The sequence below is a fragment of the Salmo salar genome, chromosome 20, assembly GCF_965601325.2.
Source record: "Salmo salar chromosome 20, fSalSal1, whole genome shotgun sequence".
NCBI classification, from domain to species: Eukaryota; Metazoa; Chordata; class Actinopteri; order Salmoniformes; family Salmonidae; genus Salmo; species Salmo salar.
Window position 1 is genome coordinate 28,523,029 of NC_138310.1, and position 26,510 is coordinate 28,549,538.

Sequence of the window (26,510 nt, forward strand, 5' to 3'; positions counted from 1 at the left end):
TCTGCAGTTGTTGCACAAGATCTCATGGTATCAAGCTAATGTGTATATTGTTATTTTTGTTCCTAAATGATATTGAAGCAACATGAGTTTTACAACTCTTTTATAGAGCAGCGGAATTGGAATTGATAGCAATGTAACAAATTTACCCCAAATATTGTCTGATTTGCCAAAGTGTTTAAAGTTGTGGTGGCAGTGTGTACAACTACACAATCTAAGTGTGTATTGCTCAACAAGCATACCAGTTGTTATAAATACTGCCATTTACTCACTCTCCTCCTAGTATTGAATTAGGATGCAACCTCTAAATAACCCTCTAACCCATTTTCTGATCAATTTGCACTATTGTATATTTTGAAGATTTGTGTGTGTGTGAGATCTGTCAAAAAGTTGATTGTTTTCATAGATACAATTATGAAAATAAAAAATCTATGTAAAGAGTTACCACATGACTGAATTGTATGAATTGGACCATGAACAAAGATACATTCAGAAACTAGTTTAATCAATATTGCAGTGGGGACAGTGGTTAGATAGTACGTCCCCTGACGTCAGCCACAATGAAGTGAGACTCCCAACGGACCATGTCTGACCCTCATTTCTTGCCGTCTTGGAGGATGCGTCTGAAGGTAAGGTTGATGCGGGGTGTGAGGACCCTCTTGCGGGCTGGCAGGCTGTGGTACCAGTGGGTGTTTGTGGGAGAATTCATGAGGAGCAGGCTTCCGTGGGCCAGTTCCAGCTTCACCGGGTTGATCTGCCGCCGGCACTGTTTTCCCCGTGACTCCCGGTGTCTGAAGACAAAGTCCCGGACCGCCCCCAGGGATACGGAGGCGATGGGACAGAGGGGGTCCAGTTCCCGCTCATCATCACGGTGCTCACCCATGTGATCATGTCCATCTTTGTACCTGAGAAAACCAGGAGCAGCTACAATGGAATCACAGTCGCACAGTCCTAGAGTGTATTTATTACACCGAAACCGTTTACTCCAAACAGAAACCGTTTTGCAACGAAAACTAGTTTCTATTGGATAAATTCAAATAGGTCCCTCCCTGTTTTGCTCTATTTGCATCTATTTGGTTCTTAAACGGTAAACTGTTTCTGTTGCAAGACGTAATGAATACATCCTGTAGATGTAGAATCTTCTATAGCAGTGTAGACAGACTCACCTGTTAATCAGGACAAAGTTGAAGGTTTGCCCTGTTGCCTTTGTAACAGCATCACGAATGTACTCCAAGGTTGGAGTCCACGGGCTAGCCTGAAGACTCACTCCAGAATAGTTGTAGGTTAGTCCTGCGTCCCCACAAGTCGCCTGCTTTCTGGGGACATTGTAGACCTTTCCAAACACCTGAATCTTTGTTTTATCTCCTGTAACAAAAGAATGGCTCATCTACATACCAAGAAAAAATGTATCTGAACTGTCACTGAATTGAGTGTGACAATTGTATACCTGTGAGGTAGACTACCTCCTCCTCCAGCTGTGTGTAGAGGCAGTCTGCTTCCTCTTTAGGAAAGAGTAGAGCATAGTCACAGTCCAGTCCCTCTGCTTCAATCTTCTGCCAAGGCTGAGAGAACTCAGTCAAATAGGCATCCTCCTTCACATCCTCCTTTACAATCCCCTGATTGCATTCTTCCTCTTTACATTTTTTCCACACAGGTTCTCTCTGTTCATCTGTTGTCCCATCAATATAGCGCTTCCTGGTTTGACTCACAAATGTATCCATCAGTCACCTTCTTGCTCTGTGCTCACCAACATGAGAAAACTTAATTGTAATAATGTCCTAGACCAAGAATGAAAAGACAACACAGGAGTACGGATAACAGGAGGAATAGGCCTACAGATAAACGTATAGCATAGGATAATTAATTACTAAATACATGAGTGGAAAGTTTACAATATATCACTATACTTGGCCATTACAGTTTAATACCTTGCTAATCTCAAGTATGAACATTGAACTATAACCATTGACGTAAACAGGTACAAAATGCACACTATGATGGACAGTGCCACCCGGGATCCTTGGGACGTCCCTACCCTTAAACCCTAACCTTAACCTCTACCCTTACCCAGTGTTTCCCAAACTCGGTCCTGGGGACCCCAAGGGGTGCACTTTTTTGTTGTTGCCATAGAACTACACAGCTGATTCAAATAATCAACTTATCATCAAAACGTGCACCCATGGGGTCCCCAGGACCGAGTTTGGTAAACACTGCCTTAACCATTTTAAATGTCAACTTCAATGGTTGGTCGTGGTGAATGGGTTGGCTTAAAAACGACTTACTACTTTTTAGCTACTTTGCAACTACTTAGCATTTTAGCTAACCCTTCCCCTAACCATTTTAGCTAACCTTTAACCAACGCCTAAACTTAACCCTAACCCTCAACCCTAGCCTAGCTAACATAACATTTCACTTTTTGCAAATTCGTAACATATAATACGAATTGTAATTTGTAACACATCATACGAAATGGGCGATGGACTGCCACAAATGTAAACATATCATACTAAATAGGGTGTCGCAAATTTACGTGCAGAATAAAACTAAATGTTCTGAGACCCGGTTGGATAGCGCCGACCATACTATGACCGAAGCCCTGCGCCTTCACCTTACCAATACGTCATCGCAAGTTGGCGGGAAATGTTCTGTCAGAGAAGTGGTTCAAAACAAGCGGGACTGTGTTAGTGCTGCTGAACAATAAGGAAAGCAAGCTCGAATTCAACTACTACCAAATTAATCAAGGTTACTAAAATGATAGGGCAGAAAACTATCAATTCTTTTTTTTCGCCCATTTCGAAGAAGAGAGCTTCGGGAGAGGAAAATGAGAGAGAGGATGCCCAAGAACATGTGAGAATTAGCGCACTATTCATTTATAATAATTGTTTGCACGCGAGCTGCATGAGTACAAACCGGTGCAAATGTGTAACTAATTTAGGTAACTAACATTCTGTACATAACTTTTAACCTAAAGTTGCATGTATACACATTGAAATCAGGTTATATACAGTTTCACCAGCACGTACCTTGTTGTCTTGACGCTGTTATTACAATAATATTCTTGCTAACTAACAAAATCATTGATTCAATTGTTACATTTTATGTGATAACATTGAAAAGACCATACAACATGGGTTTCAAACCAGGATTCTAAACCATCTTTGACCGTAACACACAAATCCCGCGATATCTTTACCATCAGCGATCACAGGGGGTGGGCTCACTGGCGTCAGTGTTTAGGAAATTTGCTCGAGTTTCGTAGCAGATTTAGAACATGTTGCTAGCTAGCTAAAATGCTTGCAATGAATGTACCGTATTTGAGACGTTGTCCAATAATGTTTTTAACTGCACTATTAACAGCCACACGTGTTTCACCAACCTTGCATTTTGCTCAATATATCAAGGTTGGACGGGTGAAGAAGCTGAAGCTATCAGGCAACGGAAAGACGGAGTCACCCACTTCTTCAGTGTGTCCAGAACTGCTGGCCCGAATCGCCAAAAACAAGCAAGCAGCGTTGGAGAAACTGTGCGCCAGTAACACACCGGATGAATTTGGGGAGAGTTGGCGAAAGAGTTTGGGCTCTGAGTTTGGAAAGCCTTATTTCAGAAACGTAATATGAGTCTACCCACACATAGGTACATCGTACAGATTATCAGAAATGTGCATAATCTAATTCCCTTCGCTCCTTACTGTTACAGTTGATGTCTTTCGTTGATGGAGAGAGGAAACTGAACACTGTCTACCCACCCCCTCAGCATGTTTTCACCTGGACACAGATGTGTGACATCCAAGATGTAAGTTTAGGTTTTTGACAACAATGGCACATGTACAGATTTTCATATTAAGGGACAGAAACCCTCTAATGTACAGTATGAGCCAACTCATAAGGTTAGGCTGTACAAGTTATTTCCAGGGGGAAGAACCACTGCACTGCCCATAATGATCAGAGCCATTTCTCCTTGGTACAGGTCAAGGTTGTAGTCCTCGGCCAGGACCCATATCACGGTCCAAACCAAGCCCATGGATTATGCTTCAGTGTGCAGAGACCTATCCCACCTCCACCCAGGTAGCCTACAGTATTATTACGTTGTAGACCATATTGAACATATCCAGGCAAGGGGAATATGTTTCCTGCAATAAAATGTATGGTGTAATAAATACAGTGCCTTTAGAAATGTATTTTAATTGTCTTTTTTGTCAATGATCTACACAAAATACTTGAATGTCAATGTGGAGGGAAAATTCTAACATCTGTAAAAAATTATGAAAAATAAAACCCTGTCTTGATTAGATTGGCATTCAACCCCCTTGGTCAATACATGTTAGAATCACCTATGGCAGCGACTATAGCTGTGAATCTTTCTGGATGTCTTTGTATTTTACCCCCTTTTTCTCCCCAATTTCGTGATATCCAATTGCGATCCTGTCTTGTCGCTGCAACTCCCCAACAGGCTCGGGTCATGCGTCGAGTCATGCGTCCCCCGAAACATGACTCGCCAAACCGAGCTTCTTAACACCAGCCCGCTTAACTCGGAAGCCAGCTGCACCAATGTGTCGGAGGAAACACCATTCAACTGACGACTGAAGTCAGCCTGCAGACGCCCAGCCCACCACAAGGAGTCGCTAGAGCGCGATGAGCCAAGTAAAGCCCCCCCGGCCAAACCCTCCCCTAACCTGGACGTTGCTGGGCCAATTGTGTGTCGCCCTATGGGACTTCCAGTCACGGCCTGGGATCGAACCCAGGTCTGTAGTGACGCCTCAAGCACTGTGATGCAGTGCCTTATACCACTGCGCCACACGGCAGGCCCCGTAACCTGAGTCTTTTAACCAAAATAACAGATGAGACGACAAATGTCACCTACCCCTTTAAGGGCGAGAGGTTACTGTGGTAGCTCAAGTCATGTTTGTTCCTGTGAGATTGAGTCTGACTAGTAGAAGTGTTGTCTTCTCTTCCCTAGCAGTTGAAACTCAAACATAGAAAAACTATGTAAATAGCCAAGAAACACAAGTACAAAGTCTAACTTCAGTAGACTTTCTTTTCAAGTAAATTAGACCAGTGTTTATGCTTGTGCGCAGCGCTTCTAACACCTTGATGACACCGACAGCGTCATTACTCATAATGTTACACATCATCTTCTGGATGTGTGTGCAACAAAATGTCAACATTCACCTTCTGCTACCATTTCTGTCAAGCCGTCTACACATACAGTTTGACACATACGTTCAACGTATGCACCCCAGAACGCACTGCAACTGCCTCTGCAACGCAATGCTGCAAGACAAATGCAGCGTTCCATTGGAAATGAATGTACTTCTGGTGTACCAAAATGCAATGATGCTGTCGGTGTGATCGAGGTGTAAAAATGAATCTTTCACTCAGCTCTTTACATGCGCACAGCCCCCAGCCAGGCAGTGTGACGTGGAATAGGCTATATAGGATTCATCGTTCTTTGACTTTGTGCGATTTAAATTGACAAACTATGAAACAAAACGGCAGAAATACTTTGAAGACAGCTACTGCACCATTTATTTTACTATAAATGTGATCATACTTTACTTTTTATTCACATGTGAGTGAAATGCTCGCACTGTTGAGCCCTGACCATCTGTCAACGTGGTTGGTGAAATAGACATCTTACACACCAATGCCAAAATGTACCCACATTTGGCAGGTGGCGGGTGTTAATTTTAGGCCCTGGTTGTGTTGGATTTGCCCCAAACATAACGCTTTGTATACGGGACGTAAAGTTAATTTCTTTGGCAAATTTTTTGCAGTTTTACTTTAGTGCCTTATTGCAAACAGGATAAATGTTTTGGAATATTTTTATTCTGTGCAGGCTTCTTTCTTTTCACTGTTTAATTAGGTTAGTATTGTGGAGTAACTACAATGTTTATCCATCCTCAGTTTTCTCCTATCACGGCCGTTAGTCTCTTTAACTGTTTTAAAGTCCCTATTGGCCTCATGGTGAAATCCCTGAGCGCTTTCCTTCCTCTCCGGGCAATTGAGTTAGTGACTTTGTAGTGACTGGGTGTATTGATACTAGTGGAGGCTGTTGAGGGGAGGATGACTCATAATAATGGAGTAAATGGAAACCATGGAAACCATGTGTTCTATGTATTTGATACCATTCCACTAATTCTGCTCCGGCCATTACCACGAGTCTGTCCTCCCCAATTAAGGTGCCACCAACCAACTTATTGATACACCATCCAAAGTGTACTTAACTTCACCATTCTCCAAGGATATTCGATGTCTACCAATAGGGGCCCTTTGTGAGGCATTGGAAAACCTCCCTGGTCTTTGTGGTTGAATCTGTTTGAAATTCACTGCTCGACTGAGGGACCTTAGGTAATTGTATGTGTGGATACAGAGATGACGTAGTCATTCAAAAAATCATGTTAAACACTTATTGCACACAGTGAGTGCATTTAACTTATTATGTGAGTTGTTAAGCACATTTTTTCTCCTGAACTTATTTAGGCTTGCCCTAACAAACGAGTAGAATACTTATTGACTCAAGACATTTCAGCTTTTCATTTGCAAAAGATAAATAAATTGAAAAACATAATTCCACTTTGACATTATGGGGTATTGTGTGTTGGCCAGTGTAAAACAAAATCTACATTTAATAAATGTTTTAATTCAGGCTGTAACAACAAAATGTGGAGAAAGTCAAGGTGTGTGAATACTTTCTGAAGGCACTGTATCTATCTGTGTGAAGGACATTTTGCTTTTTAGCCTTTTTTATTCGGTGCTGTATTGGATTTAGTTTTTCATATCATTGACACAGTTGCCACATCCTCAAATGTAGAGCCTCTTCTTTTTTTTCAGCTTATTGAATATGTACAAAGAATTGGCGTCTGATATAGAGGGCTTCCAGCACCCTGGACATGGAGATTTAACTGGATGGGCTAAACAAGGTACTGTTGGCACAATAGTCTAGCACACGTCCTCGAGGACATAATGACTCCAGTCCTCGAGGACATAATGTCTGCAAGTGTATGCTCCTCCCTTCTACCTTATTGATCAGTTAAAGTCATTGATTAGTTAGGAACTCCCCTTGCCTGGTTGTCTAGGTCTTAAGTGGACACTAATTGAAAGCAAATAAAGAAAGCCAGCAGAGAGACAGCCCTTGAGGAATTGAGTTTGACTAGGGCTGGGTGGTATACTGTATTTGACGATATACCGGTATTGATGCACGGACCGGTTTGGGTTTTACTTTACTTTCTATAATGTTATTTCAATGTTGTTGTTTTTTTCTATTAATATTTTTTGGGAAATGTGAGACGCTACTCCACCGTGTGTAGCGTCCGTTTTTATAGTTTACTCCGCTACTTGAGTCGTGTCTCTCCTCTCATTCCGCTTTCCACACAGACCAAGCCCTGCCCCCTGTCACTCAAGGAGCGCAGTTGTTTTTGCTCGACCACGAGACCACTTGCTTGATCTAGTCTGCATGGAACAAGATGTTGATAACGATGCTGATTTCCACTTTGCGTCTTAATATATTCCACAAGTGTAATATAATTACACAATTAGTTTGTATCGTACTGTCTGCAACTTCTTAGAAAGTTGTGGCTAAAATGAATCGTTTTAGCCTCATGCTAATTGCTAGTTAGCTAGCTAATAAATGTACTGAGTCAGAGCAAACGTAGCTAGCTAATATAGCCTGATTCCATTGATTGTGTAGGCCTAAATCAACATGTTTGTGCAACAGTATCTTCTAAATTAACTTCTCTAGGGTAGGGGGCAGTATTTTGACGTCCGGATGAAAGGCGTGCCCGTAGTAAACTGCCTGCTACTCAGGCTCAGAAGGTAGGATATGCATATAATTAGTAGATTTGGATAGTAAACACTCTGAAGTTTCTAAAACAGTTTGAATGATGTCTGTGAGTATAACAGAACTCATATGGCAGGCAAAAATCTGAGAAAAATCCAACCAGGAAGTGTGGAAATCTGAGGTTTGTAGTTTTTCAAGTGATTGCCTATACAGTATACAGTGACTTAGGGTTCATTTTGCACTTCCTAAGGCTTCCACTAGATGGCAACAGTCTTTAGAACGTTGTTTCATGCTTCTCCTGTGACTGGGGAGAGAATAAGAGCTGACTCAACAAGTGGACTGCCTGAGGCCAATGAGTTGTTTACTGCGCAGGCACGCCGTTCCTTCTTTTTCCTCTGTAATGAATACGCTATTGTCCGGTTGGAATATTATCGAAGATTTATGATAAAAAGACCCTAAGGATTGATTGTAAACATTGTTTGACATGTTTCTACGAACGGTAATGGAACATTTTGACTTTTCGTCTCTGGTTTTGCGCTCGCGCATTGTGCCTTTTGGAATAGTTATCTGAACGTGCGAACAAAACGGAGGTATTTGGACATAAATATGGAGTTTATCGAACAAAACAAACATTTCTTGTGGGAGTCCTGGGAGTGCATTCCGACGAAGATCAGCAAAGGTAAGTGAAGATTTATAATACTATTTCTGAGTTTTGTTGACTCCAGAACTTGGCGGGTAACTGTATAGCTTGCTTTGATGGCTGAGCTCTGTACTCAGAATATTGAACAATGTGTTTTCGCCATAAAGCTATTTTGAAATCTGACACAGCGGTTGCATTAAGGAGAAGTGTATCTATAATTCTTTCAATAACTGTTGTAAATTTTATCAACGTTTATGATGAGTATTTTTGTAAATTGATGTGCTCATTCACCGGTGGTTTTGGAGGCAATACATTTTCTGAACATCACGCGCCAATGTAAAATGGGGTTTTTGGATATAAATATGAACTTTATCGAGCAAAACATACATGTATTGTGTAACATTGAGTCCTGGGAGTGTCATCTGATGAAGATTGTCAAAGGTTAGTGATTAATTTTAGCTGTATTTCTGGTTTTTGTGACGCCTCTCCTTGCTTGGAAAATGGCTGTGTGGTTTTTCTTGTCTCAACGCTGTCCTAACATAATTTAATGTTATGCTTTCGCCGTAAAGTCTTTTTGAAATCGGACAATGTGGTTGGATTAACGAGAAGTGTATCTTTAAAATGGGATATAATAGTTGTATGTTTGAGAAATTTGAATTAGGAGATTTTTGTTGTTTTGAATTTGCCACCCTGCTATTTCACTGGCCGTTGAATAGTGTGTCCCGCGGGTGGGACGCTAGTTAACCTCTCTAGGGTATGTGGGACGAAATCGTCCCACCTACGCAACAGCCAGTGTAATCCCGTGGCGCGTTATTCAAATTCCTCAAAAATGCAAAAACTTCAATTTTTCAAACATATGACTATTTTACACCATTTTAAAGACAAGACTCTCGTTAATCTAACCACACTGTCCGATTTCAAAAAGGCTTTACAACGAAAGCAAAACATTAGATTATGTCAGCAGAGTACCCAGCCAGAAATAATCAGACACCCATTTTTCAAGCTAGCATATAATGTCACATAAACCCAAACCACAGCTAAATGCAGCACTAACCTTTGATGATCTTCATCAGATGACAACCCTAGGACATTATGTTATACAATACATGCATGTTTTGTTCAATCAAGTTCATATTTATATGAAAAACCAGCTTTTTACATTAGCATGTGACTAGCATTCCCACCGAACACTGCCGGTGAATTTACTAAATTACTCACGATAAACGTTCACAAAAAGCATAACAATTATTTTAAGAATTATAGATACTGAACTCCTCTATGCACTCGATATGTCCGATTTTAAAATAGCTTTTCGGTGAAAGCACATTTTGCAATATTCTCAGTAGATAGCCCGGCATCACAGGGCTAGCTATTTAGACACCCAGCAAGTTTAGCACTCACCAAAGTCAGATTTACTATAAGAAAAATGTTATTACCTTTGCTGTTTTCGTCAGAATGCACTCCCAGGACTTCTACTTCAATAACAAATGTTGGTTTGGTTCAAAATAATCCATAGTTATATCCAAATAGCGACGTTTTTTCGTGCGTTCAAGACACTATCCGAAAGGGTAAATAAGGGTGACGAGCATGGCGCAATTCGTGACAAAATTCGAAATATTCCATTACTGTACTTCGAAGCATGTCAACCGCTGTTTAAAATCAATTTTTATGCCATTTTTCTCATAAAAAAGCAATAATATTCCTACCGGGAATCTGCGTTTAGGTAAACAGACAAAAGAAAATAAAGCATGGGGTCGACTCGGGCATGCGCCTAAGCCCATAGTACTCTGATCGGCCACTTGCCAAACGCGATAAAGTGTTTCAGCCAGAGGCTGCCTCGATATCGTTCAGCTTTTTCCCGGGCTCTGAGAGCCTATGGGAGCCGTAGGAAGTGTCACGTTATAGCAAAGATCCTCAGTCTTCAATAAAAAGAGCCAAGATGAAACACAACTTGTCAGACAGGCCACTTCCTGCATGGAATCCTCTCAGGTTTTTGCCTGCCATATGAGTTCTGTTATACTCACAGACACCATTCAGTTTTAGAAACTTTAGGGTGTTTTCTATCCAAAGCCAATAATTATATGCATATTCTAGTTACTGGGCAGGAGTAGTAACCAGATTAAATCGGGTAAGTTTTTTATCCGGCCGTGTCAATACTGCCCCCTAGCCCTAACAGGTTAAAGAGTTATATGCAAAGCATGAATGCTAGTATTGGCGGATCGCAACCAACTGAAAGGTGCATGCACCGCCACCTACTGTACTGGAGTGTGAAGCCTGTTATGCCCCCCCCCATTCATCTATTTCTCTGATCTAGCCCTTTGTTTCCGCCTACTGTTAATGAGTGTGAATTCATTACACTTTGTGAAACAAAGGGGAAAAGTATGGGGAAAAGAAATGGCTCTACAGCCATTAACCTCACCATTATTCCACTAATTGTCCCTATCTGATCCTACACCAGGCTGGGAGGACGGGACACTATCATTCAACACACTTAGTAACTCCTCTGCAGTAAAATCTTGTGCAACAAAGTACTTCCCTGCAGCTGCCACCACAACATTATATTCTGTGATTGACGTTCCATTTCTGCAGGACAGTTGATAACCATGGCTATGAACGCTAAGAAGCCAATCTTACTGAAGTACATGTTATTTCTATTACTCTCCATTTTGCCTCCACTTACTCTCAGGGAACCTCTTAGGATCACTCGCCCTGGACCCATCTTCCTCTACTACTCCCTTCACAGCCTCAACATAAGACACCCTCTGTACTACTCTGACCCAGTCAACCTCGACCTGCCTTTCTCTCACCGGACTCTTCTGATCTCCAGCAACATTAACACACACAGATTTTCCCACCGGTATTACACATTCCTTTGTCTCATGCCCTCCTGCACACTTCTCTAGGAATCTCCCTCCTTCACACTGCTGCAACATGACCATAAGCTTGGCACCTACAACACTGATCGGTTCGGGACAAAAGCTCTCACAGGATAACTGACACATCCTAACTTGACTTTGTCGTGTAAGGACTGCATCAAAACTCAGCAGGACAGACCGTGTCTTCTGTTTCATTACGCTCTCCACCGGGTCTGCTTCGCACCAAATGGCGGTCGTCACAGACACCAGGAATCTTCCATTTCAGTTGATCCTCCTCAACACTTAATGCGATTCCACTTATCGCTCCTTTTAGCGATGCCCTGCTCCTGAGAGCAAAGCAAAGCACTTCAAGGTACTTTCACAGATTCAACAGTCCCCAAATTCTTCTCCACCCAACCTGACACCACGTATGGATCAGCCATAAGACAAGGATCCATTCTCTCAAAATCTCACTCTCACTGGGCCACAATGATCTTTATCATCATCGGGACAAGGCTCGACCTCGGCGGTCTTCACCACACCTGCCACCGCAGGTAATTCATTCTCTCTCGTCGGGTAAAATCTTTGAGCTACTGGGGTACGGTTTTTCCTTTTTGTAATTAATGTCAATCTTCTCCACCATACCGCTTCCCTCTACAATCCACTCCTTTCTTTCTTCCTCGCTGTCCATTTCCACATCTCCACAACTGTTCAAATGGTTCTTGTGTCTTGAAATTTGTCACCATGTCACGTCCACATGAATAGAAGTAGCTATGAAAAAAACTAACATTTAATAGAGTCAAAGATTAACACTGACCAACACATTGGTTACTACCCTGTCACAATAACTCCTCATTCTATTTCCATTCCAACAGTTCACCCAAGTGTTTTGATGTAAATTGCTAGTCAAATTGCAATTGCAATATTTGGTTAAAACTAAGGCCTAGATTTGTTTGCCCATATCATGCAACCCAACGTGGAAATGATCTCAAATGAGTGCAGGAAATGCAGAAAGGGATGAAAATGGTGAATAATTTTTGGTTAAAGTTTGTTTTACACTGTTTAAATCAATCAGAATGGAGAAAGACCCATTGACATCTCTTAGAATGTATGTGTTGCCACCCTAGGATCATGCACTACTCATAAAGGAAATGTAGAACTTTTTATTATTACAAAACATCAAATATTGTCCCAATTTGTTGTAATATTGTGATATGATATTTTGGCAATATAGGCCAGCTCTAAGTTTGGCACCCCTGGTCTAGCAAGTTTGGCTATAAACATACAGTATAAATATCAGACTCCTGATGCAATATCTTAGGACTGTCATGAATGCAGGCACTATTCAGGATCATGCAGATAATCAGAACAAGTCAATTGAAGTATGGATTGGGCATTGATGTACTTCAATGCCTTGATGTGCAGTTATCATGAGCCAACTGGCGTAATGCTTCTCTTTCCAGGTGTCTTGTTGCTCAATGCTGTGCTGACCGTCCGAGCGCACCAGGCCAACTCTCATAAAGACAAGGGATGGGAAACCTTCACTGACGCTGTGGTGCAGTGGCTCAGCTCCAACCGGGAGGGCCTCGTCTTCATGCTGTGGGGGGCCTATGCTCAGAAGAAGGGAGCAGCTATTGATAGGGTTGGTTAAATTTAATTTAATATTGTATTAATAGTGAAACAAACACTTCTCTATTCTTGACACAATCCACTGACCTCAGCTTAATGGTCTTTTGTCTTTATCCTCTGTAGAAACGTCACCATGTCCTCCCCACTGTACACCCCTCCCCTTTATCTGCTCATCGAGGGTTCTTCGGATGCAAGCACTTTTCCAAGACCAATGAGTTGCTGGAGAAATCAGGGAAGGAGCCCATAGACTGGAAGGCACTTTGAGATGTCCCACACGCCTTATTTTCACGGTGTGGATTCCAAAATGCAACTAACTAGATTCATCACTACTGTTACCAAACCATAAGCTTATGGTATTATTTTTGTTATCAAGTATCTGGGTGACGTGTGTAAATGTGTACTGCAGTGGGCAAGACCATACTATATTCCTTTATTGGCAGATTATAGTTTTCACTCTGGTTTGCAGTTTGCACCCTTTAAAATGTAATTGGATTTGATCTACATTCAAGCTAAGTAATACCTCATCAACAAGTATCACTTTGGTATGTCAAAACATAGCAGCTACATCAAGGTTTCCCAAACTCAGTCTTGGCCCTACCTCTGGGTGCACATTTTGGTTTTTGCCTTAGCACCAGACAGCTGATTCAAATAATCAAAGGTTGATGAGTTGGTTATTTGAATCAGATTTTTTTTTAGGAAACCCAGGACTGGGTTTGGGAAACCTTGAGCTAAATGTGGCTGGTTTGTAAATATGTAATTATTCTGTTCTTGGTTTTTAGTAGATTTTGTATTATTCTTTTCTACTTTAAAAATAAACATACTGTTATTCAAGGCTGTTTTGTGATACTGTAATCAATAAGAAGAATATTTTTAGAATGTTTCCTCTGGGATTGATGCCTCTATGTCAGGGTTTCCCAAACTCAGTCCTGGGGACCCCATGGGGTGCATGTTTTGGTTTTTGCCCTAGCAATACAGAGCTGATTATAAAATAATCAACTATTCCTAAAGTGTTGATATATTTCAATCAGCTGTGTAGTGTTAGGGCAAAAAACTAAATGTGCACCCTTTGGGGTCACCAAAACCGAGTTTGGGAAACGATGCTCTAAGTTGATGACATGTTTAAGGTAAAAAAAAAAATGTTTAAAAGTGATGTGCTGCATGAGGTGAGGGGGGGATTCGATTGCCTGGGTGTTTTGCGCCGGGTGAAAGTTGATTGTATTTGTTTTGGAACCGGCTGCCTCGCGGGCTTGAGCCTGGTGCCCAATTTTATATGTAATGTAAGTGCTTTAATATGTTTGGACCCCAGGAAGACTTAATGGGGATCCCTAATAAATACAAAGCCCACAACTACATTGGCAAAAGAGAAGTGGTGTAAAAATCATGTGGAATAATGAGTCGGATTCTGTTTTCAAATGCAAAACTCATTGCTTTATCTGTCTTCCCAATGAACACTTGTTGACAAAATGGCCGAGCGGTGCAGATTAGTGATCGATATGCTTCTCCCTCACCGTTTTTGCACTTTCACTGTCACGTGCCATACATGGTGGACAGCTCAGTGTAATCGAATCCGCCCACTGTCAGGTTACGTTCCAGACCTTGAGTGGCCACTGGCCAGACCAATGACTATAGGGCCATATCAATGATTTATATATACACTAGAGGACGAACATGGGGTGCTGTTTTGAAGCCACCGCCCCTCCGTCTTCGCACTCCACGTTGTAAAAAAATATTTTGAAAGCTATAGATTTTTTTTATTTTTATGCCTGCATTTGTTTGTTCCACGTTTATTATATTATTGACAACTTAATGTATACTTTTACATTCTATTATGTGAGCTTAACATAGAAATTAAAATATATATAAAAACATTTACCTAAAGTATGATTTTGTAATGTTACTGTCACCTCTACAAAAAAAACGTAAACACATGTAATTTTGTCCTTGAAACATTGAATTAAAATACTGTAGAATTCCATCCACTCCTATGGAGGACTGCTTCTTATTCTAGGTAGTGCCAATATGGCCGACAGGTGGCTTCAAATTCGCTCATTGGCCATAACATAGCTTCAGCAATCCAGGGTTTATATACATCATATGTCCAAACATATCTGTCATAGGGCTGGACACATCTGTGCGGTGGTGGTCCTTCAAACACAAAACGTATCGTCTAAATGCAACATTTCTACCGTGACAATGCCTGTACAAAGTTTACCGATTCGAGACTCTGCCTTCCATGTGCGACTGCTGCATCAATACTTGATTCTGCTGAAGAAATACCCAATTCTTACCAAATCCGTGACGAGGTCAGTATAGCTAACGTTAGCTGGCCTTTTCAAATAGTTTGAATATAATGGGATTATTAGCTAGTTAGCTTGCAGGGGTCATTATCGTTATTGTATAGCTAACTAGTGTAACACCTAACAATTGACAACAATTACTACTGGTCACGCATACAGAACTTGTTCTTAACTGACTTGCCTAGTTAAATAAAGGTTTAAAAAAATGCATTAACTCATTTGTGGTAGACATCGTAAGGGTATGGAGCTACTTGATCATTTGCAAACTATGCCTAGGCAAGGTAAACATATCCTTTTGCCAAGACCTTTCTACTTTGCTCTGTCTGTTTTCAGCCAATCAGCCTCTGCTCTAAGAACCTCCCTCATCTTTCCTGGCAACAGTTGCTGTCATAGTTGCATTGTTTCAATGCACTTAAAGAAAAACACTTTCTTCAAACTTTGACCACTACCATGGCATGACTACAAATAAACGGTCTACATCTTTTTCAGTGGCATTCTCTCAGCAATGGGAAATCTTCTATCTCAAGCATTGGAAGCAAAACGAAAGGCCAAAGAAGGGATCCCAGTGAAGGAGATTGACATTTCAGGACCTGCCCGCTTTGCCATTTATGGGTAGGCATGTGATTAAAATCAGGTCCAAATCACTTGAATTGTTTTTTTTTATTTATTGCAATGTACTGTACAATGAACACAGTCATTGAAATTTCCTGTTTTTGTTTCAGGTTGCTCATTACTGGGCCTGTAAGCCATTACTTTTACCAACTTATGGAGGTGTTGATGCCTACCACTGTTCCATACTGCATGGTGAAACGCTTGCTCTTGGATCGCCTTATCTTCGCCCCTGCATTCCTGCTACTTTTCTTCTTTGTTATGAACATCCTGGAGGTAAGTCAGCTTCTCCACTATTTTACATTTACGTCATTTAGCAGACGCTCTTATCCAGAGCGACTTACAAATTGGTGCATTCACCTTATGATATCCAGTGGAACACCCACTTTACAATAGTACATCTACATCTTTTTTTTGGGGGGGGGGGGTATCCTATCCCAGGTATTCCTTAAAGAGGTGGGGTTTCAGGTGTCTCCGGAAGGTGGTGATTGACTCTGCTGTCCTGGCGTCGTGAGGGAGCTTGTTCCACCATTGGGGTGCCAGAGCAGCGAACAGTTTTGACTGGGCTGAGCGGGAACTGTGCTTCCGCAGAGGTAGGGGGGCCAGCAGGCCAGAGGTGGATGAACGCAGTGCCCTTGTTTGGGTGTAGGGACTGATCAGAGCCTGAAGGTACGGAGGTGCCGTTCCCCTCACAGCTCCGTAGGCAGGCACCATGGTCTTGTAACAGATGCGAGCTTTAACTGGAAGCAGTGGAGTGTCCGGAGGAGCGGGGTGACGTGAGAGAACTTCGGAAGGTTGAACACCAGACGGGCTGCGGCGTTCTGGATGAGTTGTCGGGGTTTAATGGCACAGGCAGGGAGCCCCGCCAACAGCGAGTTGCAGTAATCCAGACGGGAGATGACAAGTGCCTGGATTAGGACCTGCGCTGCTTCCTGTGTGAGGCAGGGTCGTACTCTGCGAATGTTGTAGAGCAGGAACCTACAGGATCGGGTCACCGCCTTGATGTTAGCGGAGAACGACAGGGTGTTGTCCAGGGTCACACCAAGGCTCTTAGCACTTTGGGAGGAGGACACAATGGAGTTGTCAACCGTGATGGCGAGATCATGGAACGGGCAGTCCTTCCCTGGGAGGAAGAGCAGCTCCGTCTTGCCGAGGTTCAGCTTGAGGTGGTGATCCGTCATCCACACTGATATGTCTGCCAGACATGCAGAGATGCGATTCGCCACCTGGTTATCAGAAGGGGGAAGGAGAAGTCTTTCTGTACCATACACCTGACTAGCCCATTCATAGACGCTACTGACTTTAGCGCCTATTGACGATAGTATCTTCTAGCCGGGGGAACATACATTTCTTCTGTTTCTTTTATTTTCCAAAACTGTATCTTTCATATCAGCGAGAAATCATTTTCAAAAACAAAAGTTTATATTACTACACAAATTTATAGAGTTCCCACGCGGACATATTTCCATGTTACAGCGTTTGTTTATAGAAAACAGACGCAAGACAGTCGACTACCTGTGCAAATTATATGCATCACCTAACACCTATGTGTAAACCGAAGATGGATGCCACAAACGTGATGTCACTGAAAAATAGTGTTGGCTGCAACTGTGTTAACTGGTTAATACAGTGTACAGTAAGTGAATGCCGAGTGTGTGCTCAAGGGAAAGGGTGGCTATATTGAAGAATCTCAACTCTAAAATATGTTTTGATTTGTGTAACACTTTTTTTGGTTACTACATGATTCCATATGTGTTATTTCATAGTTTTGATGTCTTCACTATTATTCTACAATGTAGAAAATAGTAAAAATAAATAAAAAAGGTAAAACCCTTGAATGAGTAGGTGTTGTAAAACTTTTGACCGGTAGTGTATGTTTTCCATTTGTGACATTATTTTGATGTGATATGAAAGTAGAGGGCTTTAAGTTTAGAACCGTACCGCAATTGAGAATCGATTCACATTTAGAGTATTTGGTTGTTTTGCCTGCCAGAGCCAGTAAGCCTCTAAACAGAACATGTAAGGTCCTTGGACTATAAGCAGTAACATTAGGTTCCTTTAGTCCATTATTACTGACCAACTCTCCCTGCTTGGATCAGATAGCACTGTCTCATATAAAAAAAATATTACTCTGTGTAGTTCAAACTTTATGCAGGGACTGCCTCCTAGTCTGTCAGTTTATGTTGGTCCTAGTGAAATTATGCAGTACTACTCAGACAGTTAATTTCCATTAGTGGTTCATTAATTACATTCTAATCCAGACTATTGCCATGCCTGTACATTCATTTTCATCCATTCTAATGCTATTTTAGGGTAAGAGGTGGGCAGACTTCCAGAGCAAAGTGAATAGTAGTTATTGGCCTGCCTTGAAGATGAACTGGAAAGTGTGGACCCCCTTCCAGTTCATCAACATCAACTATGTGGCTGTAGAGGTGAGCAGTTCTCACTGGCTTTTCTTTTATGCATTCATCTGGAATGTAGTTGTGCTCTGTTACCAATCTGTGTTGTGTTTTCAGTTTCGAGTGCTGTTCGCCAACATGGTGGCCTTATTTTGGTATGCTTACCTTGCGTCTGTGAGGAAGTGAAGACTCCCAAGATCTTTTCCTTGATTGCTGAAGTAAGAAGGCACCGGGTGTGCCTCTGGAGCTACAGAACGTTACAAGGACAGGCCTGTGAATGCCAGTGCAGCAAGCTGGTACAACCAGGCAAATTGACTGGGGTGATGTGTAGGACTTCACTCGCATACTACAAAAGTACTACACTAAGGAAATTGTAACACATCTAATGTGTTGCTCACATGCAGAATAACCGATAACTAAAATGTTCAATGTTAATTCTTACTACTGATATTTCCAATCTTAAATTAATTGAAATACTTGAGTATCTTTGTGCGTGGTGTATTTTGGTTTGAACAATGGTAAATATATGTTACCTATTCTTGATAGATACAAATGTATATTATAATTTAAGATGAAGCAAATTTGCTGTAGGAAATTAATATCAGTAACTGTTTCAACCTTGAATGCAATTCATTTAACACCATCTTAATATGCAATGTTAAGATTTATCAGACCATGAAGCATTGTGTATATTGCTGACAAGACTGGCCTGTAGTTTCCTCATGTGGACTGCCTTCAGTTTAGTTTGAGTCTCAACTCAGCTGTAAATCTTACTGCTGTCTTTGTCTCTATCAGGTCAAATAAGGGAGCAACAGCACATCGGACTGAAACTGCCAAAGTATTTTACATCCTGATGCATTTGATTTAACTGTATTTTATAAATGAAAACAAGAACCAGTCCATTACCTTATGTTGCTTTAACTTTTGTTTTGAGTTGGAGCCATGACAATGATGGTAGACTGAGTTTTATACTTGGTTATTACTTTATTACAATCTCATTTACATTATTTCAACAAAAGCCAATATCAGCCATGCTTAATTTAAAAGTTTCAACTGAATACAAAAGTAACACTAATCATTTTTTGGACAAGATAGCTTTTTCTCTATAGACATGGAATGCATAATAAGTTAAGGGCTTCAGGTGACCGGTGGTTTCAGGTCGATACTGGGTGTCTTCAGCCTCCCCTTAGACGGAGCGTCAGGTGAATAGTGCTTAGATTTCTGACACCATAGTCTTCCAGTTTCTTGTCGTCATCGAGCTGCTTGCCCTGGTGAATCAGCCTCTGTTGGTTGGCTGGGACTCCCTCCTTGTTTTGGACTTTGGCTTTGAACTGGGTAACAGTCTCACCTGACACCACCTCATATGTGTGAGTCTGGCCCTTGTCGTTTTTCAGGAACACCTGGATATGAGTGGGTTCTGTAATCAGCAACATCAGTTTGGATCCTGAATGCAGGCCATAGTCACTCAAAGTTTTTGAATCATCGCTGAGACTGATGTTGTTCCCATTGACACCTGACAGCCTCTGCCTTCCCATGGCCACTCCAAAGTGTTGCTTGATCAGACTCTTGAGGGACCCCAGAGTGGTGTGTGGCTGAACCATCAGGGGACGTGACTCCCCATTCAAAAGTGTTATAGTGAGTTCCATGACAGATATCTGAAAGAGGATTTAATGTATTATTTATTTGGCCTTACAATAGCATAGCTCATTTGAATGATATGAATGAATTAGTCTTTACTTAAAGCCTGCTGGTATAATGCTTTATAACTGGTTAAAAGCATGTATGATCCTTTGTCTTATAAGGCTTTCAATATATAATGTCCACTCTCTATCAACACTTCTGCTGACTCAAATGGCTGGAATTTAGTGAGAATCATTATGAGATGATTGAAAGACATAAGGGGGTATTATCATACATGCTCATGACAATTTATACAACATATTATAACCTTTATATTAACCTACAGGCTTCAAGGTTACCATTGATTCAGCCCATTGTAATAACTAAAATAATGTGTAAGAGAATTGCTTGATAGCTTTAACAGCAGAGTTATACAAAGTATTATAGCCTAATGATTAAACAAAAGACTCACCTTTTCAGTAGATATTGTTGAGAAGTCCTTGTTGTGAAGTCTTGCAAACTGTTTCAACAAATAGTTTTGAGAAATCGGTATGTTGACAAAAACAACTTCTACGATTGAAGATGGTGACCGTGTACAGCTGAGCCTGGTATATAACGGCTGATCTGCCCCGCCCCTCATATTCAGATTCGTTTTCCCTCTTTGCCTCCCACCACTTTTGGTTTCTATTCTCTGATAATAATGATGTAGTCTGCTGCTATTTATAGAAAGTTGTCGGCAATAGTTTTTGTTATTGTTGAGTTAATACTTAGAACAAAGTACTAGGCTAAACCCCATGAAATAAAGTAGCCCAATGACTTGCATCCATTCCAAGAATGTAGTAATTCTTTTACAGTACCAGTCAAAAGTTTGGACACCTACTCATTCATGGATTTTTCTTTATTTTTACTATTTTCTACATTGCAGAATAATAGTGAAGACATCAACACTTGGGAAATAACACATATGGAATCACGTAGTAACCAAAAAAAAGTGTTAAACAAATCTAAATATGTTATATTTGAGATTCTTCAAAGTAGCCACCCTTTTCCTTGATGACAGCTTTGCACACGCTTGGCATTCTCTCAACCAGCTTCACCTGGAATGCTTTTCCAACCGTCTTGAAGGAGTTCCCACATATGCTGAGCACTTGTTGGGCGCTTTTCCATCATTCTGCGGTCTAGCTCATCCCAAACCATCTCAATTGGTTTGAGGTCGGGTGATTGTGGAGGGCAGGTCATCTGATGCAACACTCCGTCACTCTCCAGGTGACAACCTCATAAAGCTGGTTGAGAGAATGCCAAGAGTGTGCAAAACTGTCATCAAGGCAAAGGGTGGCTACTTTGAAGAATCTAAAATATATTTTCTGGTTACTACATGATTCCATATGTGCTATTTCATAATTTGTTTTCACTATTATTCTACAATGTACAAATAAAGAAAACCTCTTGAATGAGTAGGTGTGTCCAAACTTTTGACTGGTACTTTATTTCATTGGTGTAAGTGTTTATACATACACTCAAGTTTACAAAGCTCATTTCTTATAATTCTATACATTTCTCTCATTCTAGACAATTTCCTATCATTCACACAGATGCTGTATGTCGGACACGAGAAAGAGAAACCTAATGTCATTGTCGATGAAACTCAGGCTCAGATGATAATGACTAACAATTGCAGGTATTTAGTGATACGTCAGACATACGTGAGTGCAGAGGGAATTTTAACAGCAATACAAATAGACACACCCTGCCTCACCTTTCCCAAAATGATAAGTCAGCAGTTGAACCATCACATGTTATTGTCAGCAGTTGAACCATATTGCTTTCGGACTTCACATCTCAGACTACCCAAAGTTATTCACCCTTATCTTCTCTAGTACAAACTGTAACCAGTGGAAGTACAGTTACTTGCATGTTCTCCAGTAAAGCCTATTTTATTTCTGCATCTGTGGACATCTCCAAAGGTCAATGACCTCTAGTAAAATGCACAATGTAATTCTAATGAGTCAGAACTGATGTCTGCCATGTCAGCTGAGGTAAGTGGTATTGAAAGCTGTTAAGAAACTTTTATTTATTTATTTTATTTCACCTTTATTTAACCAGGTAGGCAAGTTGAGAACAAGTTCTCATTTACAATTGCGACCTGGCCAAGATAAAGCAAAGCAGTTCGACAACATACAACAACATAGAGTTACACATGGAGTAAAACAAATATACAGTCAATAATACAGTAGAAAAATAAGTCTATGTACAATGTGAGCAAATGAGGTGAGAAGGGAGGTAAAGGCAAAAAAAGTCCATGGTGGCAAAGTAAATACAATATAGCAAGTAAAACACTGGAATGGTAGATTTGTAGTAGAAGAAAGTGCAAAGTAGAAAAAGAGTTAATGGGGTGCAAAGGAGCTAAATAAAATAAATACAGTAGGGGAAGCGGTAGTTGTTTGGGATAAATTATAGATGGGCTATGTACAGGTGCAGTGATCTGTGAGCTGCTCTGACAGCTGGTGCTTAAAGCTAGTGAGGGAGATAAGTGTTTCCAGTTTCAGAGATTTTTGTAGTTCGTTCCAGTCATTGGCAGCAGAGAACTGGAAAGAGAGACGGCCAAAGGAGGAATTGGCTTTGGGGGTGACCAGAGAGATATACCTGCTGGAGCGCGTGCTACAGGTGGAAACTACTGAGAAGTACAGTGCATTCAGAAAGTATTCAGACCCCTTGACTTATTCCACATTTTGTTACTTTACAGACTCCCCCCCCCCCCCCCCCATCAATGTACACACACTACCCCATGACAAAGCAAAAACAGGTTAAGAAATGTTTGCAAATTTATTAAAAATAAAAAACTGAAATCACATTTACATAAGTATTCAAACCCTTTACTCAGTACTTTGTTGAAGCACCTTTGGCAGCGATTACAGCCTCAAGTCTTCTTGGGTATCATGCTACAAGCTTGGCACACCTGCATTTGGGGAGTTTCTCCCATTCTTCTCAAGCGCCATCAGGTTGAAGGAGGAGCGTCGCTGCACAGCTATTTTCAGGTCTCCAGAGATGTTCGATCAGGTTCAAGTCTGGACTCTGGTTGGGCCACTCAAGGACATTCAGAGACTTGTCCCGAAGCCATTCCTGTGTTGTCTTGGCTGTGTGCTTAGGGTCGTTGTCCTGTTGGAAGGTGAACCTTTGCCCCAGTCTGAGGTCCTGAGTGCTCTGGAGCAGATTTATCAAGGATCTCTCTGTACTTTGCTCCATTCACCTTTTCCTCGATCCTGATTAGTCTCTCAGTCCTTGCCGCTGAAAAATGTCCCCACAGCATGAAGCTGCCTCCACCATGCTTCACCGTAGGGATGGTGCCATGTTTCCTCCAGACGTGACGCTTGGCATTCAGGCCAAAGAGTTCAATCTTGGTTTCATCAGACCAGAGAATCTTGTTTCTCATAGTCTGAGAGTCCTTTAGATGCCTTTGGTAAACTCAAAGCGGGATGTCGTGCCTTTTACTGAGAAGTGGCTTCCGTCTGGCCACTCTACCATAAAGGCCTGATTGGTGGAGAGCTGCAGAGTTGATTGTCCTTCTGGAACAGGTATTCCCAAACAGGGGTACGCGCAATGCCGTCGGGGGAACGCCAAATTAAAATGTGATTCACGTTATAAAAAATAATGAAGGAAAAAGGAAACCGCACACTGCTCTTGATATTAAATATCAGTGATACTAAGCTTACGTATCGGCCTCACGGCCTTCGTCAGAGCTTTTGTGAATTTTCTGAAAACAGCACCTTTATAAAAAAAATTATATATTTTTTTATATATATATATATATATATTTTTTTTTAAATGGTCTTTACATTTTCAAACAGCACATTTATATTTTCCAATTATACATTTGGGTGAATTTTTTTCCCCCTCGCCTGAGTAGCTTTGTTTCACTGCCAAAAATAAAATTTAACCATCTAGTGTTGAGCGAAATAACACAATGTCAGAGGTAGCCTAGTCAAATGTTTGAAGGGGCATGGGACTATAAAAAGTTTGGTAACCACTGTTCTGGAAGGTTCTCCCATCTCCATAGAGGAACTAGAGCTCTGTCAGAGTGACCATCGGGTTCTTGGTCACCTCCCTGACCAAAGCCCCTTCTCCCATGATTGCTCAGTTTGGCTGAGTGGCCAGCTCTAAGAAAAGTCTTGGTGGTTCCAAACTTCTTCCATTTAAGAATGATTGAGGCCACTGTGTTCTTGGGGCCTTTCAATGCTGAAGACATTCTTTGGTACCCTTCCCCAGATCTGTGCCTTGACACAATCCTGTCTCGGAGCTCTACGGACATTTCTTTCGACCTCAAGGCTCAGTTTTGCTCTGACATGCACTGTCAACTGTGGGACCTTATATAGACAGGTGTGTGCCTTTACAAATCATGTCCAATCAATTGAATTGACCACAAGTGGACTCCAATCAAGTTGTAGAAACATCTCAAGGATGATCAATGGAAACAGGATGCACCTGAGCTCAATTTTGAGTCTCATAGCAAAGGGTCTGCCTACTTATGTAAAAAGCTATGTTTTTTTATTTTGTATACATTTGCAAAAATGTCTAAAAACCTGTTTTCACTATGTCATTATAGGGTATTGTGTGTAGATTGAAGAGGGGAACAATTATTTAATCGATTTTAGAATAAGGCTGTAATGTAACAAAACATTTCACCTCTGATGTCCTGTTAGTAAAATACAAATACATTTTACATTACAGATGTGCCTTGAGGCAGAATTCTTGGTCATTCTAATTTCTGTAATGAGCAGAGTACTTGGGTGTTGATATTTTCAGGCATATGACTTCAGTTACAGTCATGGTGTAAAATGCTCAAATTTAACTAAAAAGGCCGATTGTGAATGTACGTATGGCATACTTATGCTACAACAGCTAACTAGGGAGTCTATATGAGCCTCAGCGGGTCTCAGAGACTTATCAAGGGGCCTGGGACACACACACACATTGGCTGGCGAACACTATTTGGCATGACAGACCCTCAAGGAAAAAAAAACGAACAAACCAACATATCTCACATTTTAGTTTGTTACCGTTCGACCTGCAAAACATGACACGCAGCCCTCGAAACGTTTGTGGATTAAAAGTGTTTGTGTCCAATGGCGCCACCTGATGAATATGGTAGGAGCTTTTTGACGGAACCTGAAGTAACGGAACCGGAAGCTAGCCTAGCTAACTTAAAGCAGCATAGAGAACCACCGCGATACATTTGAGGCTACCGTTCTCCGGAGATAAGTGAAAAATAGTATTATACGAGTTTTTGAAAATAACAACAGCAACCACAAGGGTTGCAGATCTGGTCAGCGACACAGGAAGGTAGGTAAGCTATCGTGAGCTCTTCCGCAAACACAAAACATGACACACGAGTCAGCCAGGCTAGCTAACGAATTGTTGTCGACAATTTGGTGTCTATGTACTGAATGAATGGGCTAACCTGGAGTAAAGGTGAGCACAGTTTGGGAATGCAGGGAATGTAGGTAACTACTACGAGGCGATATGCTACGTATTTCTGTTTGAAATATATTAACAAACGTAACTAGTTAGTTAGCTAACTACTGTCCCGACCCCAGCCATGTTATCCCATTTTGGAAGGGAATATCCCATGAATAACTAAGCTAGCTTTAGCGTAGTTAGTTAAAAATCTTACCGAGCCTGGCTGGGGTTGAAACTTGGACATGCGTCGGGGTTTCGTTAATCAAATTGGTCGCATACACATGGTTAGCTGATGTTATTGCGAGTGTAGCTAAATACTTGTGCTTCTAGTTCCGACAGTGCGGTAATATCCTAACAATTCCACAACAACTACCTAATAAACATATCTAAGTAATGGGATGGAATAAGAATATATAAATATGTGGATGAGCGACCGAGCGGCATTGTCAAGATGCAATAGATGGTATACCAATACAGTAAATACATATGGGATGACTAATGCAAGATATGTAAACATTAAAGTGTTATTATTGAAGTGACTAATGATACATCTATTAAAGTGGCCAATGATTTCAAGTCTGTATGTTGGCAGCAGCCGCTCTGTGTTAGTGACGGCTGTTTAACAATGATGGCCTTGAGATGGAAGCTATTTTTCTGTCTCTTGGTCCAAACTTTGATGCATCTGTACTGACCTGTCTTTTGGATAGTAGCGGGGTGAACAGGCAGTGGCTCGGGTGGTTGTTGTTCTTGATGTGTTATTTTTTTAAATTTTTTTTTTGTCATTCCTGTGACATCAGGTGCTGTAGGTGTCCTGGAGGGCAGGTCGTTTGCCCCCGGTGATGCGTTGGGCAGACTGCACCACCCTCTGGAGAGCCCTGCGGTTGCGGGCGGTGCAGTTGCCGTAACAGGCGGTGATACAATTCGATAGGATGCTCTCAATTGTGCATCTGGAAAAGTTTTAGGTGCGAAGCCAAATTTCTTCAGCTTTCTGTGGTTGAAGAGGCGCTGTTGCGCCATCTTCACGACACTGTCTGTGTGGGTGGACCATTTCAGTTTGTCAGTGATGTGTACGCTGAGCAACTTGAAGCTTTCCACCTTCTCCACTGCTGTCCCATCGATGTGGATAGGGGGGTGCGTTCTTTGTTTCCTGAAGTCCACGATCATCTCGTTTTGTTGACGTTGAGTGAGGTTGTTTTGCTGGCACCACACTCCCAGAGCCCTCACCTCCTTGCTG

General features: G+C 41.4%; 4 protein-coding genes across 7 annotated transcripts; 2 read left to right on the forward strand and 2 right to left on the reverse strand.

The window, feature by feature from the left end:
* Positions 1–481: 481 nt before the first annotated feature.
* On the reverse strand, positions 482–3,178 carry alkbh2 (alkB homolog 2, alpha-ketoglutarate dependent dioxygenase). 3 transcript variants are annotated; one of them, XM_045703170.2, is made up of 4 exons: positions 3,021–3,178; positions 1,445–1,775; positions 1,164–1,359; positions 482–902 (listed from the first exon to the last, which is right to left on the reverse strand). In XM_045703170.2, exons 2-4 carry the CDS (start codon positions 1,716–1,718, stop codon positions 593–595), a joined length of 780 nt encoding a protein of 259 aa, XP_045559126.2. In that variant the 5' UTR covers positions 1,719–1,775; positions 3,021–3,178; the 3' UTR covers positions 482–592. The 3 variants fall into 3 exon arrangements, with proteins under 3 accessions (XP_045559126.2, XP_014016649.3, XP_014016648.3); XM_014161174.3 differs by having other exon boundaries at positions 1,164–1,362; XM_014161173.3 differs by having other exon boundaries at positions 1,164–1,362; positions 1,445–1,734; positions 3,021–3,166.
* unga (uracil DNA glycosylase a) lies at positions 2,633–13,729 on the forward strand. 2 transcript variants are annotated; one of them, XM_014161172.3, is made up of 7 exons: positions 2,633–2,844; positions 3,399–3,605; positions 3,694–3,789; positions 3,964–4,061; positions 6,828–6,916; positions 12,732–12,910; positions 13,021–13,729. In XM_014161172.3, the coding sequence occupies exons 1-7, from the start codon at positions 2,749–2,751 to the stop codon at positions 13,159–13,161; spliced, it is 906 nt and encodes a 301-aa protein (XP_014016647.3). In that variant the 5' UTR covers positions 2,633–2,748; the 3' UTR covers positions 13,162–13,729. The 2 variants fall into 2 exon arrangements, with proteins under 2 accessions (XP_014016647.3, XP_082822453.1); XM_082966327.1 differs by lacking the exon at positions 2,633–2,844 and having other exon boundaries at positions 3,209–3,605.
* A 1,247-nt stretch (positions 13,730–14,976) lies between these two features.
* Positions 14,977–19,112, forward strand: pxmp2 (peroxisomal membrane protein 2). The gene is made up of 5 exons (XM_014161177.3): positions 14,977–15,200; positions 15,684–15,806; positions 15,917–16,079; positions 18,116–18,235; positions 18,320–19,112. Exons 1-5 carry the CDS (start codon positions 14,992–14,994, stop codon positions 18,386–18,388), a joined length of 684 nt encoding a protein of 227 aa, XP_014016652.1. The 5' UTR covers positions 14,977–14,991; the 3' UTR covers positions 18,389–19,112.
* Positions 19,113–19,171: 59 nt separating this feature from the next.
* On the reverse strand, positions 19,172–20,409 carry isg15 (ISG15 ubiquitin like modifier). Its single transcript, NM_001141230.2, is given in 2 exon segments — positions 19,172–19,857; positions 20,295–20,409. A coding segment is annotated over 1 exon segment (471 nt). The 5' UTR covers positions 19,849–19,857; positions 20,295–20,409; the 3' UTR covers positions 19,172–19,377.
* Positions 20,410–26,510: the final 6,101 nt, after the last annotated feature.

What these genes read in the sequence shown, in the direction of transcription:
- alkbh2 (XM_014161174.3), bottom strand. Translation starts at nt 1,718, where the DNA reads ATGGATACATTTGTGAGTCAAACCAGGAAGCGCTATATTGATGGGACA. An exon ending in GGAGGTAGTCTACCTCACAG is followed by an intron (nt 1,363 to 1,444) that starts GTATACAATTGT and finishes CTTTTGTTACAG; the next exon opens with GAGATAAAACAAAGATTCAG. An exon ending in AACTTTGTCCTGATTAACAG is followed by an intron (nt 903 to 1,163) that starts GTGAGTCTGTCT and finishes TGGTTTTCTCAG; the next exon opens with GTACAAAGATGGACATGATC.
- unga (XM_082966327.1), top strand. Translation starts at nt 3,288, where the DNA reads ATGCTTGCAATGAATGTACCGTATTTGAGACGTTGTCCAATAATGTTT. An exon ending in GAAAGCCTTATTTCAGAAAC is followed by an intron (nt 3,606 to 3,693) that starts GTAATATGAGTC and finishes TTACTGTTACAG; the next exon opens with TTGATGTCTTTCGTTGATGG. An exon ending in AGATGTGTGACATCCAAGAT is followed by an intron (nt 3,790 to 3,963) that starts GTAAGTTTAGGT and finishes TCCTTGGTACAG; the next exon opens with GTCAAGGTTGTAGTCCTCGG.
- pxmp2 (XM_014161177.3), top strand. Translation starts at nt 14,992, where the DNA reads ATGTCCAAACATATCTGTCATAGGGCTGGACACATCTGTGCGGTGGTG. An exon ending in CTTACCAAATCCGTGACGAG is followed by an intron (nt 15,201 to 15,683) that starts GTCAGTATAGCT and finishes CATCTTTTTCAG; the next exon opens with TGGCATTCTCTCAGCAATGG. An exon ending in TTGTTATGAACATCCTGGAG is followed by an intron (nt 16,080 to 18,115) that starts GTAAGTCAGCTT and finishes ATGCTATTTTAG; the next exon opens with GGTAAGAGGTGGGCAGACTT.